The sequence below is a fragment of the Melanotaenia boesemani genome, chromosome 19 (assembly GCF_017639745.1).
Source record: "Melanotaenia boesemani isolate fMelBoe1 chromosome 19, fMelBoe1.pri, whole genome shotgun sequence".
In the NCBI taxonomy this organism is placed as follows: domain Eukaryota; kingdom Metazoa; phylum Chordata; class Actinopteri; order Atheriniformes; family Melanotaeniidae; genus Melanotaenia; species Melanotaenia boesemani.
The window spans coordinates 20,249,977-20,267,767 of record NC_055700.1 but is presented as its reverse complement, the minus strand read 5'-3'; the positions used below and the strand labels follow the sequence as shown (position 1 = coordinate 20,267,767).

At 37.8% G+C, this 17,791-nt stretch overlaps 1 protein-coding gene across 1 annotated transcript in view; it reads right to left on the bottom strand.

Moving 5' to 3' along the window:
* LOC121630218 (ephrin type-A receptor 5) overlaps positions 1-17,791 on the bottom strand; it is a 73,934-nt gene that overhangs the window by 39,281 nt on the left and 16,862 nt on the right. The window contains exons 4-5 of the mRNA XM_041970368.1: positions 1,784-1,939; positions 1,344-1,682 (exon numbers count right to left, since the gene is read on the bottom strand). Coding sequence (XP_041826302.1) covers positions 1,344-1,682; positions 1,784-1,939 — 495 coding nt within the window. The remainder of the gene's footprint in view (positions 1-1,343; positions 1,683-1,783; positions 1,940-17,791) is intronic.

Below are 17,791 nucleotides of genomic sequence, written 5' to 3'. Positions count from 1 at the left end.
GTCCAGTAAACTGAATTTGACATTTTTAGTCTGGTGTAATCCACTCAGTCTGCTGACAGCCATAGTGACCAAACAGTTAGAGGACTGTCAGCAGTCTTGACTGTAAGACAGCCATCTGCCTCCACCTCTCTATCTTTCTATCTGCCTGTGCTGTCCCTCAACACATGCTGCAACTGCTATCTGCCCTATTACTACATCTACTTCTAGTGAATCTGCTACTAATACTACCTACTATTCTCTGAATACCAACGTGCCATCTGTTCAGCAATATAGAGCAAAAAGAATCCTTCAACATTCATTTTTTTCCTCCTGCTTCTCCTCCAGATGGAAGCCTAGGGGATGAGAGCTATAATCTCATATTTCTTATGTTTCATTATGCAGTGTGCTACCCATTTCATTATATGGAAAAAATAATCTAGAAGTGTGCATACCTCCTGTAAACATGAAAATGGGATCCCAAAGCAGATACCAGCTCTCATCTTCATTTCAAAAAGGGAGACAACATCTACAGCAGCAGTAAACGTATGAAGTAGCTGGACTATGTCCTTGCCTAATATGAGTGGAGAGGGGGGGGGGCTCTTAGGCTTTAGTACTTTGCAAAATAAGAGCTTAAAATGTTATTTTAAAGTTTACCAAAAAACAACACTTCCTTGTTTATGAACATGTAACCTGACTCATCGTTATTCATCCCTGCTGACAGGCATGCAGAATAACACCTGCAACAGCGCAAGAAAGCCAATACACATAACAGCCTGCAACTCAATGGCTTTCATTATGCCAGGGATGTCCGTGAATCACATTGGCGGAATGTTTCACCCCAAATGAGGGGACCAAGCTGCTTTTTCGATTACATATTTGGATGCAGTAGAGAAAAACAAACAAAAAAAAGGCTTTCTGCTGTGCAATGTTCACGACGGGGATGGTGCATAAGCGAAAATTAATACAGCGACAGATTTGTTGGACAAATACAGTGATAATTTGATCATCTGGTGTCATTGTTATCAAACTCAGCTATTTTTGTCTGGAAGCCTACATGCTGATTGCCTGTGGCAGTTGAAGTAAGGAAAAAAAACAAAAAACAAAAAAAAAACATTTTCTGCAATGATTTAGAATAATTTTGAACATTGGGAACAAAAATGAGGCAGCTGTGTTTTTGCTTGGAGCACTCACAGTATTTATTATATCAAAACTAACTTGTTTATGTAGCAATGTCAACTGTAATTTTAGCTAGCATCAATTCTTAGCTAAATTTTAGTGGATCTTGCAAGTCTTTTTATGTGAAATAGTGCTTCAGATAGGTCTTTAGTGGGGGAAAAAAAAGAAAAAGTTGATGTGTAACATACCTGCCTGATTGGTTGTCACATTAAGAGACACATACTGCTTAGCGTGGTCTTTGGCCAGCTCTGACACCCCATTGACAGCCTCCAGCAGGAAGCTGTAGTTGGTGTGTGACTGCAGGTCAGCCACCATCACCGAGGTGTTTGACAAGCCAACGCGGCGTGGCAGAAAACGTACGTTGGGGCCACACTCCTCCAACCCCCTACCGTCCGGCAAGACCCGTCTGCAGATTATATTGTAGTGTACATCCTTCCTCCCACCGGTTTCCATAGGAATGGACCACTCCAAAAAGACACTGGTTTCATTGACATTGGAAATTGCATTACGTGGAGCAGAGGGAGGACCTAGGAGAGATAAAAAAAAAGAAAAGAATTATACAATTTGATTCTTGATGGACAAAATATTGTAACAATGAGCTGTATAACCACAAGTGAAAAATCCTCACGTGTGCAGGCCATATTAGGAGGGTCAGAATCAATCTTATAGTATCCGTCTTCACAGCTGCAGGCTGTGGCCCCTGTCTGTCTGGCCACACTGTGAGGTGGACATTTACTGCAGGCTGTAGACTCCAGCAGCGAGCGGTAAAACCCCACTTGGCAGACTAAAAAGAGAGGAAGACGAGAGATTGTCATAGAGAGTTAGCAAGAGATAAGATGTGAAAGTAGTCATAGGGAGATACAGTAAGTAGTAACAGAAACAAATAAATAAAAAAAAGGCATGGTTATTTCCCTTAAAAATGAAATCGCAATCTCTATAGAACACAGATTTCCTTGGATGGTTGTAGTTGTTTTTAAGTTCCTCATTAGAGGTTTACAGTCATTTCAGAGCCTGAAAAGAAAAAGGGTTTCACACATTTTCACTACTATATTTCTTTTGAAGTTTGATCTCTTTTTATGTTTCTCTAGGGATTATTTCTTTTTCATAAACCCACACAATCTTGTACTATTATTCATGTTCCATTGTCTTAGTCATAAAGTTAGGCTCTCTTTTACAGTTGGTTTTTACTCTTCAAAGACTTCAGGGAGGTAATTTAGCATTTGCACCTGACACAGCACAATCTGCATCTGCATGAGTGTTGGCCCAATAATGCTCCCATATGTGCAACATACTGGCTATAATACAAGCAAAAAAACTGACAGGATATCTTTCCCCCTCACAAAAACAAAAGCTCCGGCGGCTGATCTATGCGAGTTAGGCAGACAGGAGGAGGGGGATGTACTTTAAATGTTAACACCCAAAAACAGTTTAGCTTCTGCTGCAGCTGCAACCCCAAGCCAACAGATCACTGACATATTGTAGCATAATTTAACTTGGTAGGTGCAAACATGCAATAGAGGTGGAAACACTAAGAAGAGCTTAGGTTTTTGTTGAGAGTTGTGTAGAAAAATGAATCCATTGGTTTTGTGCAATAAATAACAAATTGATTTTTTTTTTTTTTTTTTTAGAAGAGCAAGGCACGAAGTCATGAGGATGCCAGACACAGGAGTGAAGAAAGCAAACTGTTTCCTCTGTGCTGGTCCACTAAATTTAAGAGCTGTTGTTTTCACCCATTGTTGGAGTGTGGCTGTTGTGAAGCCCACTCAGACTGCAGCTTTAATTAACAACTACATAATTAAATTTCAGGTAACAGGACAGCAGGATAAAGAAAAGAAGAAAACTGAAAAGGCAAAAGGGAGATAAGATGCGAAAAGAGAATGATGAGAGGAGAGAAGTCAAGTTTACAAGGGTGACAAAGGGAGAGAGGAGGAGAAAAGAAGAGACAAAGGAGGATGGTTTTGTGTGTGTGTGTGTGTGTATGTGTGTGAGACTGTGTGGCTTCAGTCGTTAGGCAGCAGTGGCTCTGATTCACCTTGACGGAACCTTGGTCTGTTGTCATGGAACATTAGTCCTGAAAAATTTTCCCTCTGCCCTGGATCACTCCGAGTCTCACCTCACCTCACACACACATAACAACATGAACAAGCCTTTCATAAAATGTGTTTGGCATGTGGGATACCACACATTCCCTAATTACAGAGTTAGCTAAGGCTGAAGACAGATGTATGTAAAAACTGAATAAAGTTAGATATTTATGTGTTATAATGGACTAGCTGTTGTATTGATTACTTATCTTCAGTTTTGTTTAACTGACTTCACTCATTGATGCACTTTAATATCACGTTAGTGTGGCATTTAAGGCAAAATGATAACAAATCCATTGTCCACCATGTGCCTAGCACATGAGCATGTGCATTCACCTTAAAACAGAATATTGCATCAACTTACTCATTTTGTGTAGCTACTGTAATCAAATAATGCATAACATTAACTTAAAACTAAGCTTGATAAAATACCTAATAAAAACACCATATATGATGTTTAGCCTTAATAGGACCAGGTTTGGGCCACATTAGGACTATTAGTTCCTACAAGGTTGGTGTTTATACCATAAAGATAGGAAAAAGACAGACAGACAGACACACACACCATTTATGGTTTCTAGTAGATTTATTGCCATCATGCAGTCTGTAGCTCTCCTTGACTCCATCCTCAAAACCCCATGGCCAAATCAATAAATGGGATGCCAGCTCATTTCACACACTAACACACAGACGCACATAACTCATAATTTACAATACTAGCATATGTTCTGATACAGTATAATGTCAGAACAACAGATTCTTTTTAAAAACAATATACTTCAACTCTTTCCCTTTTCTTTTATAAGCTCTCACATCCTGCTTTGTCTGTGCTTCCCTATTCCTTGTCAGTGAAACGGTATGGTGTGGGCCATGTTACCATGACGGCACCCAACAAGGATTTCTTGTTCAAGTTTAGACTTTCTGCAGATTTTTAAAAAATTTTTATCTGTTACCCAAATCTTGGCCAGTTTTTACTCAAGAGAATAGCGGCTTAGATTTTTTTTTTTTTTTTTTTTTTTTTTTACTTATTTCCCACAAATTGGAAATACATGGCATAGTGTTCACCATCTATCTGTCTGTCTGTCTGTCTGTCTATAAATTTACATCCTTACATTTCTCTGGCATGTAATGCACAGAATATTACTGAATATTTTAAAATCTTAACAGCAGAAAGACATAGAACCAGCCAGATGGACACACACACACACTGGCAAAGACAGATATTTGTTAATATTGTGGTGGTGTACAAAATGTGATGATGTGCTCTGATTAAACTTAATTAAAATACGGCATGAAAATTCCTTTCCCTTGAAAGTTGCTAATGACAATGACAAATATATAACTATTTGCAATTAAAATGTGCAGATTGAGTGGGAAAAAAACAGCTCCTATGCATGTCAATTTAATAAAAAACAAGTTCAAGCTGACTAACAAGCACAGACAGAGTGAATGTTTAGGTATTTATTAACATTAATTCCAGCTCATTTCCATTTAGGATAAGCAGACTGCTTATGCTCTACAGCAAAATAAATGTGACACTATGGAATGACAACTCATGACAACACAAAGTGTTAATGACTTCACAGTAACATCATGTCAGACAGCAACTTGACTGTCTTCATCTAATATGTTAAAAGGATTTGGGGGCAAAGAGGGGCATGGAGGTCAGGAAAAAGTGCTGGAGGCCAAAAGTGGAATAAAGTGATTACTGTCACAGAGTGCGGATAAGAGCATGTCTGTTTGGGATCTAAGACCAAGTCACGGCTTTATGTCCATCGAGTGGCTTTAGGAGCAAAGGCAGCTGGAATTTAAAGATTTATTACAAATCAAGTGGCTGATTTAAATGACAAACACATAAAGTACTGTATAGTCATTTAAAGATATTTAACGGTTTTCTGCAAACACGCATTCCATTTTTTCTCCATTTTACTGTAAATGTTTTGTAAATGTAAATTTCTTCAGCTAATTAAATCCCCTCTATTTGTGTGCAAGTAGAAACAAGCTATTAGATCAGGATGAGTTGATTTAATTCTTTAACTGTCCTAAAACAGACATATACATCTGCAAATACATTTTCTGAAAATTAATATACACACATAAAACACAGAAACACACTTTCTGGAGTTAAATGTCTAATGGTTACAGCCGGTTAACTGAAAAAGGCTCATTCTTCATTGTAAATGCAACCTGAATATGTGGCGTAGGTGGCATTAATGTGTGCGCGTGCGCAAGTGTGTATGCATGTTGCCCTTGGGAAAGCTGTCTTTCTAATGCCACGCAGCTCTTAATGCAAAGAACAAAGGCTAATAGGTAATTAATATGCAATACACACTAATGTGTCTGTATGGATTTGTGTGTGTGCATTTGTGAGTGTGAGGTTAATATGTAATTAATATGCATCACACACTGGCATCCCAGGCAATTAAGGATCCAGCAGTGTCCGCTGATGCTTCTTAACAAACGTCCTTTTTAATTGGAAACATTTCACTGTAAACATGTTGATTTATATGTCTGGCTGTCTTTTGGAGGGATTAGAAAGAGTAAGCCATTAAGGCTGAGAGAGGAGGATGTGGTGAAAGAAGCGGGGGGCGGGGTTTGAAGTTAAAGACAGCATAATGTGTATCAACAAAGGATTTAAATTCATATGTCTGGAAATATACACAGTATGGATCCAAATATTGGCGTATTACTCATCATACTCAATAACATTAAAACAGCATAGCTGGCTGAAGTGCATCCATATGCAACTAATCTATATATCACTGGGCCAATTGACGGTATTGCATTAGATTACATCACCAGCACATATTGTATGGTTGTAAGTTGAAAAAATTCCCTCAATAGATTTTACCCAGTTTTACCCAATAAATACACTTCAATGTGAAACGTAAAAAGTATTATTTATATTCTGACATTTAGTGGAGAATGAAACTGTAAAACCACTAAAATTCAAACAGAGCTGCATCATCAATTATGATGAAAACGCCATTTGTTGCATGCAACATCCATTTTCATTATCTTTATACCTCTCTCTCTCTCTTTCAGTGGTATAGAAACTTACCAGGACTGTCATAGAAGTAAACATTACCAAAAGGAACACACACCCAAACACAAATTTAAAAGGCTGCATTTCAGTGCAGAGCCTATAATGTTTGCTGATAGGATTGTGAACTAATAAACCAGTCAGGGAAACACAGTAAATATCCTTTTCCTGTATTTGTCCTAGAGTAAACTACTGGTCTAAGAAATATAAACACAACATGAGCTGGCCTATTCGTGTGTGTGAATCCATGGGGCTTCATACCTTCACGTATTATTGTTTTCTCATCGTGTTTGTGTGTGAATGCCCCTGTATGTGCATGCACGTATTTGTGTACTGTATGTCTCTGTGTGAATGCAAACAAAGACAGATGATTATACCATAATAATATACAATCAAGTCAGTGGGATTTTCCTGTCTGGGGGGATAGCAGAGCAGGTCATTGTTCAGCACCCATTTATTCTCACAATCAGGCAATAAGAATAAACTAGGAGGTCAAGCTTCTCTCAAAAGCTTTTGAAAAGAGATTACTTCTTGGAATAGTGAAAGGGTAGCGTGGGAGATTTCCAATCAATACTTGATGTTGATGATAATAACTACTAAGTCAATGTATGCTGACCAGATGTCTTGGTAAAATTATTAAACCAGTCATCACTTTTGCCCTCGCATCATTTCATCACATCAAAATTTGCTAGCTTTTGACTTCCAGATGTTAGTCCTCATCAATGCACCAGCAACTAAACCATAGGCCAGACCAGGTTCACACCAAATATGATGGCTCCTATCAAATGTGCAAATCATGTCTCCCAATATTTGTCAAGCTTAGTTTTATTTAGTTTAATTTTGCAGTATTAAAGACATAAATATACTTTTTCTTTTTCTTGGATGCCATACAGGGATTATTGTTTTAGTGTCCATCGCTGTCTGATCTGTCACAGAAACCCTGATTGCCACTGCTGACCTTTGTGCCAACTCTGAAGCTCTTGTCGCTCTGTTTTTCAGAGCTAGACGTTAAATGGCTCACTGTGGTATCAATCAGCTTCCTCCTGATTACAGCGGCTGCTGCATTTCCACTGATTTTTAGTCGGTTATGAGTCTTCCTCCATCCTCTACCATCCCCCTGAAGCCTCACAATCAGATTCTTAAAATTTTTATTCTACTAGAGCAGTATTGTGTGTGTGTTTTTTTTTTTTTATCTAAACCTGTTTTCAGCAGAAAATCATCTAAATCAGGAAGACATTATGAAAAAGAAAAAAACTTGTCAGGGCTAAAGATATACTGTATGTACACACATAGACACAGACACACTAACTTTAAAGTCTTTATTATTTAATGCAAAGTGTTTTTATTAATTTATCTGTTGTAAATAAATTATTACTATGTTTTTTAACCATATTCACTGTTCCTATATACCATATCCATCCTTAAATCATTTGACTATCTGTAAATACAGTTATATTTTCTTACTAACAATTTCTTTCATATTAATTACACCTACAAGCTATAACATTAGAAACACACGCCTATATTAGTGTAGGTCCTCCTCAGGTCACCTAAACAGCTCTAACCAGTCAGGCTGCAGACAAAAGGAATCCTAGGCTTGTGCACGCTGCAGGTCCGATTTTTTTAATGAAATCAGATTTTTTTGCATGGTTGTTCACATTGTTATTTTAATGTGACCCTCATCATGCTGAAGTGTGTATGTATGTGGCCCTAAAGTGGCACGCATACGCAAAGGATAACAAGACATCACGTAGCGCGTAGTATTTACGGATGTACTGGATGCTTTACGTCTGTTTATCAATTTGGAAGTACTTGCACACTCTGAACTGATAAATTTATTGATGAATGAAAGAAAGAGACTGAGAAAAAGGAGAGCACAAATGTTAATAATAGCCTTTGTGGAGCAGTGTCTCCTACTTCTGTATAGAGGCATGAACTAACAATGCAGCAGAGTCAGTCTGTGCAGAGTCCTGCATGGGTCCATTTTTACCAAGCCATCCCCGCCCCAACCCGTCAGGATGGTTACCAAACCCGACCTGTGGAGATGTAAAACTATGTGTAGGATATAAAACGCGACCCGGCCTGCACGTTAATACATGCTAATTGTAAATAAACCCCATAGTGTTGTTTTGTTGTCGTTTTTATTTACAATTTTAAAAAAAAGGAAAAGACAACACTAAATATTGTGAAACAGCAGAATTGTGATGCGAATTCTGTGAAGTCAAAGTCGGATGAAATGTGGCGTGACCCTTCAGACTTTGGTCACTTCGACACAGATCGGGTTGGATTAAAAAAAAAACCCAAAAAACAAAGATTTGCGCCATTCAGACTGTCATTAAAATATCTGATATGAGTCACATATGGGCAAAAACTTAGAATTGAGCTGCAGAGTGAAAGCGCTACAACACATCCTTTGGGCTCTTTGAAGATTCTTTGTTAAAGATGAGTAATTTTATACACTTTACCCATCAATGGTTTTAAAGGTATGACTAACTGATGCATATTATACGTATTACATCTGGCTATGCACTGTCACCTTCCAATTAATTTGTCCCTGTGACAAAACAATTTCAGTGCCTATTCAACTATCTGAGTTAAATGCGTTAAAGGTGGACTCAAGTACCAGTCTAACCAGTTCTAAGCATTGACTGGGGCTCAGGAGACGACCAGGCTTTCATGGAAAAAAGCCAGCTCTGCTGAATGAAGCGTTTTATTAATATTTCATCAACTTCAGAAATGTGCATCTATGCGTGTGTGTGTGAGCTATTGCACATCTATCTTTGTGAGTACAATGTGGTTCTTCTGGTTTTGTGTTCTTCAAAAGGGTGTTCTTTAAAGGGTAGCTTTGGACTTAGGTTTACTTATTTTTATGTTAAGCCAATAGGCGTTATACGATTGCCATGATGATTAATACCGAGGTTAGGAGTCTCCATCATATGAAGGCCTCACAAGTGGAGAAGAAAAACATGAGGATGAGTATGCACATTAACGGGGGTGAGAGGGAGGATGCACTTCTGGGAAAGTCAGTTTACCCAACAAGCACTCAGAAAGCACTTTAGTTGTCATGACAGCATCACCATGTTGAGATGATGGGGTGATGGAGGGGGTGGGGAGAAAGTAGGGGGAGAAGGATGGATAAAGGAGGACAGTAAAGAATGGGTGAATTCCATCAGGGAAGCCATTCAGTTTCACATGATTTAAAATAGTGAATACTTTTAATTGCTTGACAAACTCAGTCAAAACATTTCTTCTCATTATTTTCTGCTACTTGCAGGATTAAGATGACTGAATATAGTTCATGTTCATATAGTTCATAAAGAGGCAGATAAGTAGCTGGTTTTGAGTTACAGTTAAAATTCTGCAACCAGCATGTTGGGTTGCTACCTTGCATTGACACAATCAAATAACTAACAGTAATTTTAATTAATGCATATAGATGAATACCAGATGAGAAAAACCAATGTCTCATTTGGCATTCTTATGAAATATTGATAAAACCAGTTCTTTCCTTAGCTACTTATACACAGGGATATGAATTAAAATCCACCAGAAAAAGGGAAATGATGGGCAAAACATGGTTCTGCTTAAGAAAAATAAACTAACAAATAAATCAGAACTCATATCTTTATCAGAACATGATGCTAATCCTTTTTAAATGACAGATGCTGCCAAGATCATGGATCTGTGTTTTGCAAGTGACTATAACACCCTTGTCACCAAATCGTCAACCACAAGCTCCACAATTCCAAGTGAGAGCTGCCCCTTTGATATCATAATTCTCTAGAGAAATTCCCTCATATTGCTACTCCATCAAGACAGTTTTGAAAGCAGGGCCACCACTGTGACCAGATCATGTTTGACATAATGCTGCAGTGGCATCTGACAGACAGGGAAACACAGAGGAACATCAGGGGAGCCCAAGCACTGAGGCAAAGTACCATCAAGGGGGATCCAGTCTTACCCATGACACACTTAAACTGTAATCTCTGAACAAAATGCTCCATGGTTTTATTATTCCTATAGTGAGGGGCTATTTTTCCATTTTTTTCTCTGTAATTCTGTTAATTGATGATACTAACAGTTGTCCTCATTTTCATTCATATTCCCCATCGGCTGCTTTCCCCCTCTTTCTTCTTTGCCTATTCTTACCCTCCCCCTCACTTCCTCTACTGCCTTCTACAGACTTAGCTGCCCATATTGTACCTCCAAGTCTTATTTCTTTTGTCCTGGGAATTTAGAGCAGCCTGAATTTCAATATTACCAAGTTGTCAATCTCAGGATTCAATTCCACCATTTCTTTTATATTCAAAACCCGACATTCAGCTTCTCTCCTGTCATTCCAATGTCTGGCCATCCCTTATTCGATCTTTCCAACACTAAAACCAGCTCCATGCCATTCCCATCATTTAGCTTCTTTTTTCCCCCCACTGTCATCATACCATTCCCCTCAGCTTATGTACCATTGTTCCATCATTCCAGGAATTGTTATGGAAACATCCATTTCCAACATTAATAGCATTTCAACTGTTAATTCATTTTTCATTCAAGCAACCTTTCATCTAATCAAATGTTTTAGCCCTCATTCTGCTATTTCAACACTAAAGGCCAATATAACAATCATATTCTACAGTTAGAAAACTAAACAAGGAAGATTATGTGATGGTCATGATGGAATAATTATGGATTTTCTCCATATCTGGGAAAAAAAATTATGGGGAAGTACAATTTAATGAATAATTTATTTCTATTAAAAGAGTACATGTGTCAATTTAACCAGCATGCATGTACAATATATACATTGAAGATAACAAATAGTTACTGAGAAGAAAAAATGGCTTAGTAATATACATATGCTACAATTTGTTAATTAGCCTGATGTTAAGTGTTTTGTGTGATAATTAAGCAGGGCGAGTTATTGTCTGACACATTAACTTCTGGTTGGAAAGCATGCAAAAGTGGTTAAAACTATAATGTTTAAAGTTTGTTTAAATTGAAAGAATTAAGTGCAAAATGGTTGATCATAAAATTCTCCTGAAAACTCTGTTTGGTACCTACAGAGATACTGTTGTAAATACCATAAAAGCAACTAATACAACTGCATTAGGACTCATATGTTGAGATTTTCACTGTGTGTTCAGTTAGAGCTATAAACATGACAATAAGCCATTTAATCTCTGAGGCAAGCTTCTGACATGACAGGTTCACAGAAGTCATTTATCTAAAAATAAATACAATTATAGGAGTAGAAAAACATGTTTGCATTTAGAAGCAAGCCATTAATTAACTCAGAAACTGAGAATTAATGAGGATTAATGGATAATTTGGAGTTCAAAAATGAAAGAACTATTGTAATTACTGACATGTATAAAACAGAAAGAGTAATTCAAACTTTTTTTTTTTATGCATAGTGGGGTTGTCACACAAGATTTTGTCATGCATAGCTGATGGACTGTTTAATTAGTTAAGCAGATATGTAACGATCCATATACAGTAAATGTCCTTTCCTGACAATAATGTCTTTAAAACCAGGATACTGATCACGTCCTTCTGTTCATATTCAGCTAACTCATAATTCATAAAACTTCAATACTTTTTCAGCCATTATTTCCATCAGCTCCAGTCATGTCTTCAAGGCCTAACTAAATCTACAATACCCCTCCTTCTTATCATCCATCTCTTCATCTATCTGCCCTCTTCTATCCGCCGTTATCCTTCCACTGTCGCCATCACCCCTGAAACAACATTCATCCATCTCTCTGCCCTCGCACCCTATGGTGTGAAATCTACAATTTATCTTGAGTCCCTTTGTTTTGGCTTCACTTCCCTCTTTGTACTCATCCCACTGTTCCCGCTATCCATCCATCCATTTATCTGATGTTCCCTCCTCCTCCCTTTACTCTTACCATTCTTACCAGCAGTGCTGCAGGCTAGCACCACTTATCCTTGCTGAAGCTGTATATACACATTGAACACAATCACATACAATATCTTTATCTGGCAACATCACAGCACAGACAGCATTGTAGGCATTGTGTTGAGACTTTTGTAGAGAAAGGTGCATGTGTATTTAAATGTCTGTGTAAGAGAGTAGATGAGTGGTAAATTAGGCAATTGTCAGGTGCATTTATGTATTGATGGAGCAAAATGGCCAGATCTATAAGGAGATGAAAGAAAGAAAAGTGAAGTGAGGAGCAGAGATAAAGTGTGAAAGATGGGAGTGTGCTAATGTGCACCGCAGCAACATAGAAAGAGACAGAAAGAGGAATGATAAAGAAATGAGTGATAAGTTGTCACTGGCAGAAAGAAGACAAAGGACAAGGTTAAAAAAAGAGCAAGAAGGGTGAGTAATGGACAAGTATGGTATCGAGAAAGACATAAAGAGGAAGAGAGTGGAACTGAAAAAAAGTGGAACCACCACCAGAAGAGAGGAAGAAGACAAAAAGAAGAAAAAGAAAGAGCTGTCCATAATGAGTTCTGCCCTACATTCACAAAAGCTACATTCAGTTATGCTCTACTAGGCAGCACACACAACTTTGTCCACACAGATGGTTAACACTTAAAAAAAAATCAATCCTAATCAATACCTAACTGGTAAAAACTACATCTACACATTATATGAGTTTTGATATTTTAGCCAAAATGTTAATAATACAGAGCATTTTTCCAATGATTTTAGTCGATGTGCCACAGCAGGGTACTCTGTGTGTGTGTGTTATGCTTCCACTCCCTGCAGGCACAGTGGGTGCATGTTTTTCCTCTCTGCTCCCTACAACTTTTACAGTGACAACATATGACTGAAAATCCAAAAGCCCAACCAACCTTCCACAGTTTGCATCTGAAGCAAAACTAAAAAGCAAAATATTGAGCCAGCAGAGAGGAAAGCCATGGTACACCAACTGCAAAGAAATTATCCTGTACATATAAACATTGGCTATACATATATTATAACTTGCTCATGCTCTTATGTTTCCAGACTAAAATATATCCAAAGAAATGACATGCTAAATAAGCAAAGGCAGCTTATTCCTCAACAGACTTGTCAGTGTAGATAACACCACAGCTGAACTAGAAACTTAGAGTAAACAACAAAATTATATATAATTATTTATTTCTGAGTTCTAATGGAAATATTTTAACTTATTCTGCGTCAGCATATTTTGTTTGGCAGAAACCTTCATAATATGTTTAATTTGTAAACATAGTCTATCTGTGGTTCGGAGGTGAATCAGGGAAGTCAGCCCGATATCTGATCCGTGAATCACGTCAATATCGAAGCCCAATACCGATATTTGATTGGATCCGTTTCAATAGGTAATACTGATCTGTGTTAACACAGTATTAAAACAATAACATACAGTAAACCGAAGTGCAGGAGACTTCAGATTACCACATAACATTAAAGCTTGAACACTAAACTGGGTTGAAAAAAAAAGATTTATCGATTTGAATCAATCAAGAGAAATAAATCCAATATCGATTCATTAAACAATTTTGTTTTTTGTATGTCCTCTTTTCCTGTAACCTCTCCTTTACTCCGGGTGCATGTACGGCACGTTACGGCTGCACCTTGATTTTGTTCCGATCTCTGTGGCGCGGCAATTTTTACTGGGGGCGTGTCAGGTGTAGAACGCCCGCGAGCGCAGTCCACCTAGAAGGATCAGTGAGATCATGAGATCCCAGGAGGAGTTGAGAATCTTGTCATTCTCCACTTCCATGATAAATGTCTTGTCATCTATGGTGACAAAAAAAAACAAAAAAAAAAAAACACTGAGACCCCCTGAGCGGTTAAACACATAATGTTTACTTGGTTCAGCAATGCAAATCTGAACAGGGGCTTTTATTTTGAAAAATACCGGAAGCTTTTACACTGTTCCTGTGTCTGATTTCCTGTTTGCCCCTATCTGAACTGCGGAATTGATGCATTCTGGGTGTGTGAAGCATCAAAAATAGACTCTGTGCATAAATGTAGTGGAGCGTTGCGACAATGCACTTCTGGGGCGCTTCTGATACGTGCTGCAACACAACCGGTGGAAACCAAACCATTGACTAAAACGGCCGCGAATAGCATCAGAGGCCACAGCGCAGCCATAACATGCTGCACACACACCCGGTGTAAAACAGGGGTAAGGTGACCCCACTCTCGCTTGACGTGTCCCCTCCATCCAAAATCAGCTTCTCTTGCCAGGATCATGTCAAATTTAGATGTTATCATTCACCAGTGTTTGCACCGTATTACTGCTCACATTAGCAACTAACACTAAGACCAAGGGGCTGTCATATTAGCAGCTAATGTAAAGACAGCGAGCACTGCCACGTTGAATGATGTCACCATGCACGAATGTACTTTGAAATAAATCCGTCAACCAGCTGAAAATCAGACAAAAACATGAACGTTTTAAAAATTATTGTAGGCAGGTGAAGAAGGCAGCACTCTTGCTCCAGTGGGGAGCAGATGGAGTCTTTCTCCGGCTCCGGTGTTACGCCAACAGTGTCACGGGAACGTATAGTTGAACAAGCTGAATCTACCATCATTATGGCTGAAAATTGATCCAATATTCTTTGTAGGTTTTAATAACATAAACATGTTGTTTGCGATTTGAACTTAACTTTTTTCTGTCCTGAGTGTTTTTTTGTTTTTTTTAATTACAGCATTTCTGGCTCTGAATCTAGGAAACACTATTGTTATGATACTTCAGAAATGAATGTAGTCAGATCAGATTATTACAGTAATCTGATTACTCCCAGATAACAGATTTTGATTTTCAAGTAAATGCACTCAGTGTTTTATAAAAATAGTTTTCATGAGGATGTCCTTAATATTTAATAAAAACAGGTGGCGTTACACAATTAGCTGTTAATGACTTGATATCGAAAACAAACTGAAACTGGCGGCTGTGAATCGAACTGATTGAGGAAATTAGTGATGATGCACTGATTAAGCCCTATTAATCAGTGCATACAAGTAAAACATTTTGAATGTTAATGTCAAATTATTGTCATAGAAAAAGATGTTGGAGAGAAAAAAAAAAGGAAAACAAAGAAAACCAACCAACACAACACGGCTGTAACTCTAGCCCTTTATGGTAATGATGATGCAGGATTATTAGAAAACACACTGCAGTTAAACACAAAAGTAGACTAAACACAAAATAGCTCAATACTCCAGCTTGGCAGATGTCGGCTCTCAACTACATGCATTTTCTATCATCCTTTATTCAGCTAAATTAGATCATAAAATGACAATTTAGAACAAGTTCTCAGGGTGCGTTTTCAATCTTCCAAGCTATCAAACTAAAAACTGTTATGAATAATAAGAAATAAAAGCTCCATTTTCTCCCAGTTTCTTCCATTACTTTCCCGAGGTCTAAGTTTTTACTGCTGTTTGTTTCAGTACTGGTATTGACATTTCTTGGCAGGTATATCGAAGTTCTAATCAAACCACATCTTGACAAGCCACATATAAACATACCCCACATCTCTTTATTTCCCCCCACTAAGTAAAAATTAAACCACTACACCCAGTAAAAGTTCTACAAATCCACTCTGACAGAATTTCAGAATTCCTTCCCCCCAATAAAAGAGACAATGAATACATTCAACTTCTCCCAGTATGGAGTTCAGACATTCAGTGTCTTCTAAATAAAATTCAACACTTCACACACAATAACGTGAGTGACTAAAATGCACGAAAAAGTGTTTACTGAGGCGACGAACTACAAAGCTGCCAGAGAGGAAAAACCCTGCCTTGTTTGTCTCTGTAGACGGTTTCAAAGACTGTCAGTTAACCAGTTTCATCTGCATTTCAAACCATAAGGAGAAAAAAATCCAGCTGCTTCATTAATTACTAGGAATGCGTTTCACTCGCTCATGTAAATATGGACCATTTTTTTCTAAACGTCTAAGTTTTTATTTCAAATAGTTTAACCAGTAGCAAATATATTGAAACTTCATCTTCTCAGAATACAAAACACTCAAACTCGTTAAAATTAAAATCAGGTAAAAACCTGAATATTTGCTCTGCTGTAACGAGCCTGGGAAAACAGGGACCAGTTTCTTGCAAGTTATTTTTTTTTACTTTTTCAAGTTTTTTGAGAATATCAGTAGGAAGGGAACGTCACCTTCGTCTGCGTCTTTCCAGCCCAGCCTACGGCATAAAAGACAATATTGTTTTAATTTACTATGCTGCCCAGACAAGCTCCATTCAGCTTAAAAAAAAATCTTCTCTTTTGGGCCAAATTATCTATTCAGACTTGTACAGAATTATTTTTCATGCATCTTTACCAAGTTAATTTTGATTCACACTAAAACAAAAAAGAAAAGAAAAAAATCCTTCTATATTACTTTTGGTTTATCACTAATAACCCAATATGCAGATTAGAATTATAAAAAGCTGGCTTGCATTTGGTTATCCTGGCAAAAAAAAAAGTATTCCCAAACAATTATATAACAACCTGTCCAGTGCTCTTCAGAATCAACTTTCCCATCATACAGAAACACTGTCAATAAACAAAAGATAAAGTTAAAGCCAGTGAACTTATACTTGCATACAAGTTTTCATTTAATATAATTCTTAATTCTCTCCTGCAGACCTCAGTTCATTCAACTGGTCCAAGAAAATAGGCAAAGGGTTCAAGTACTTCATTAACTGTTTAAGACTGTATGGTATGTTGATGAATACTAATCATAACACACAACACAGTTCAGATGTTCTCTCATTTTTAGCATTCACGCCCCTTTCTCAGCAAAATATGTCTTGTATTTCTTTCCCCTTCATCTGTCTCTGTGCTCATCTCTTCATCCTGTTGATTTGTACAACATGGATTTACTCTCCTCTCTTCAGTTTTACTGTGCTCACAGTGCTGCAGCAGCACCCTCATGTACCACATACAATATAAAGAGATGGTGCTTTTGTACACTGCACAATTTGATCTACATTATTTTGAATATTCTTACTGCACTTGAATAGGATGTTGCGTATGATCCTTGTAAACATACATCTGTAACAGGAGTCTGGCTGACAGTACAGTCTGTGGCAGCATGACTCCAGGCAGACCAGCGGCCTACTGACAGCTGTTTCCTAATGATCTCCCCACAGAGATTCCATGTTTGACGAAGCAAAGCCTCTGCAGGGATGGCTAACTCTCTGCTAAATGGCAGCCATCTTGTGATTAGTAGACGTGATCACAGAGTTCTGTGGTAGGTTGCAAAAATCCCTTACAAGAGCCATGTTGGAAATTTTATCACAAGAGGACTTGTCCAGGTGGAACAAGAGGTGCCTACTTTTTATAGGTAATGGAAATTAACCTGATTTCTATGACAACACTTCAAGAGTTTGCTTCAGACTGGTTGGAAACCCAGCTACTATTAGAGGAAACAAGTGCAAAAATACTGCTGCCTCTTTAAAGATTTATGCCTTCTATACAAGTTTCCGTGTATATAAATATAACTTATAAAAGTTATAGAATCGTTCATATCTTTGCACATTCAAAGAGTTGACCTTTTACACCCT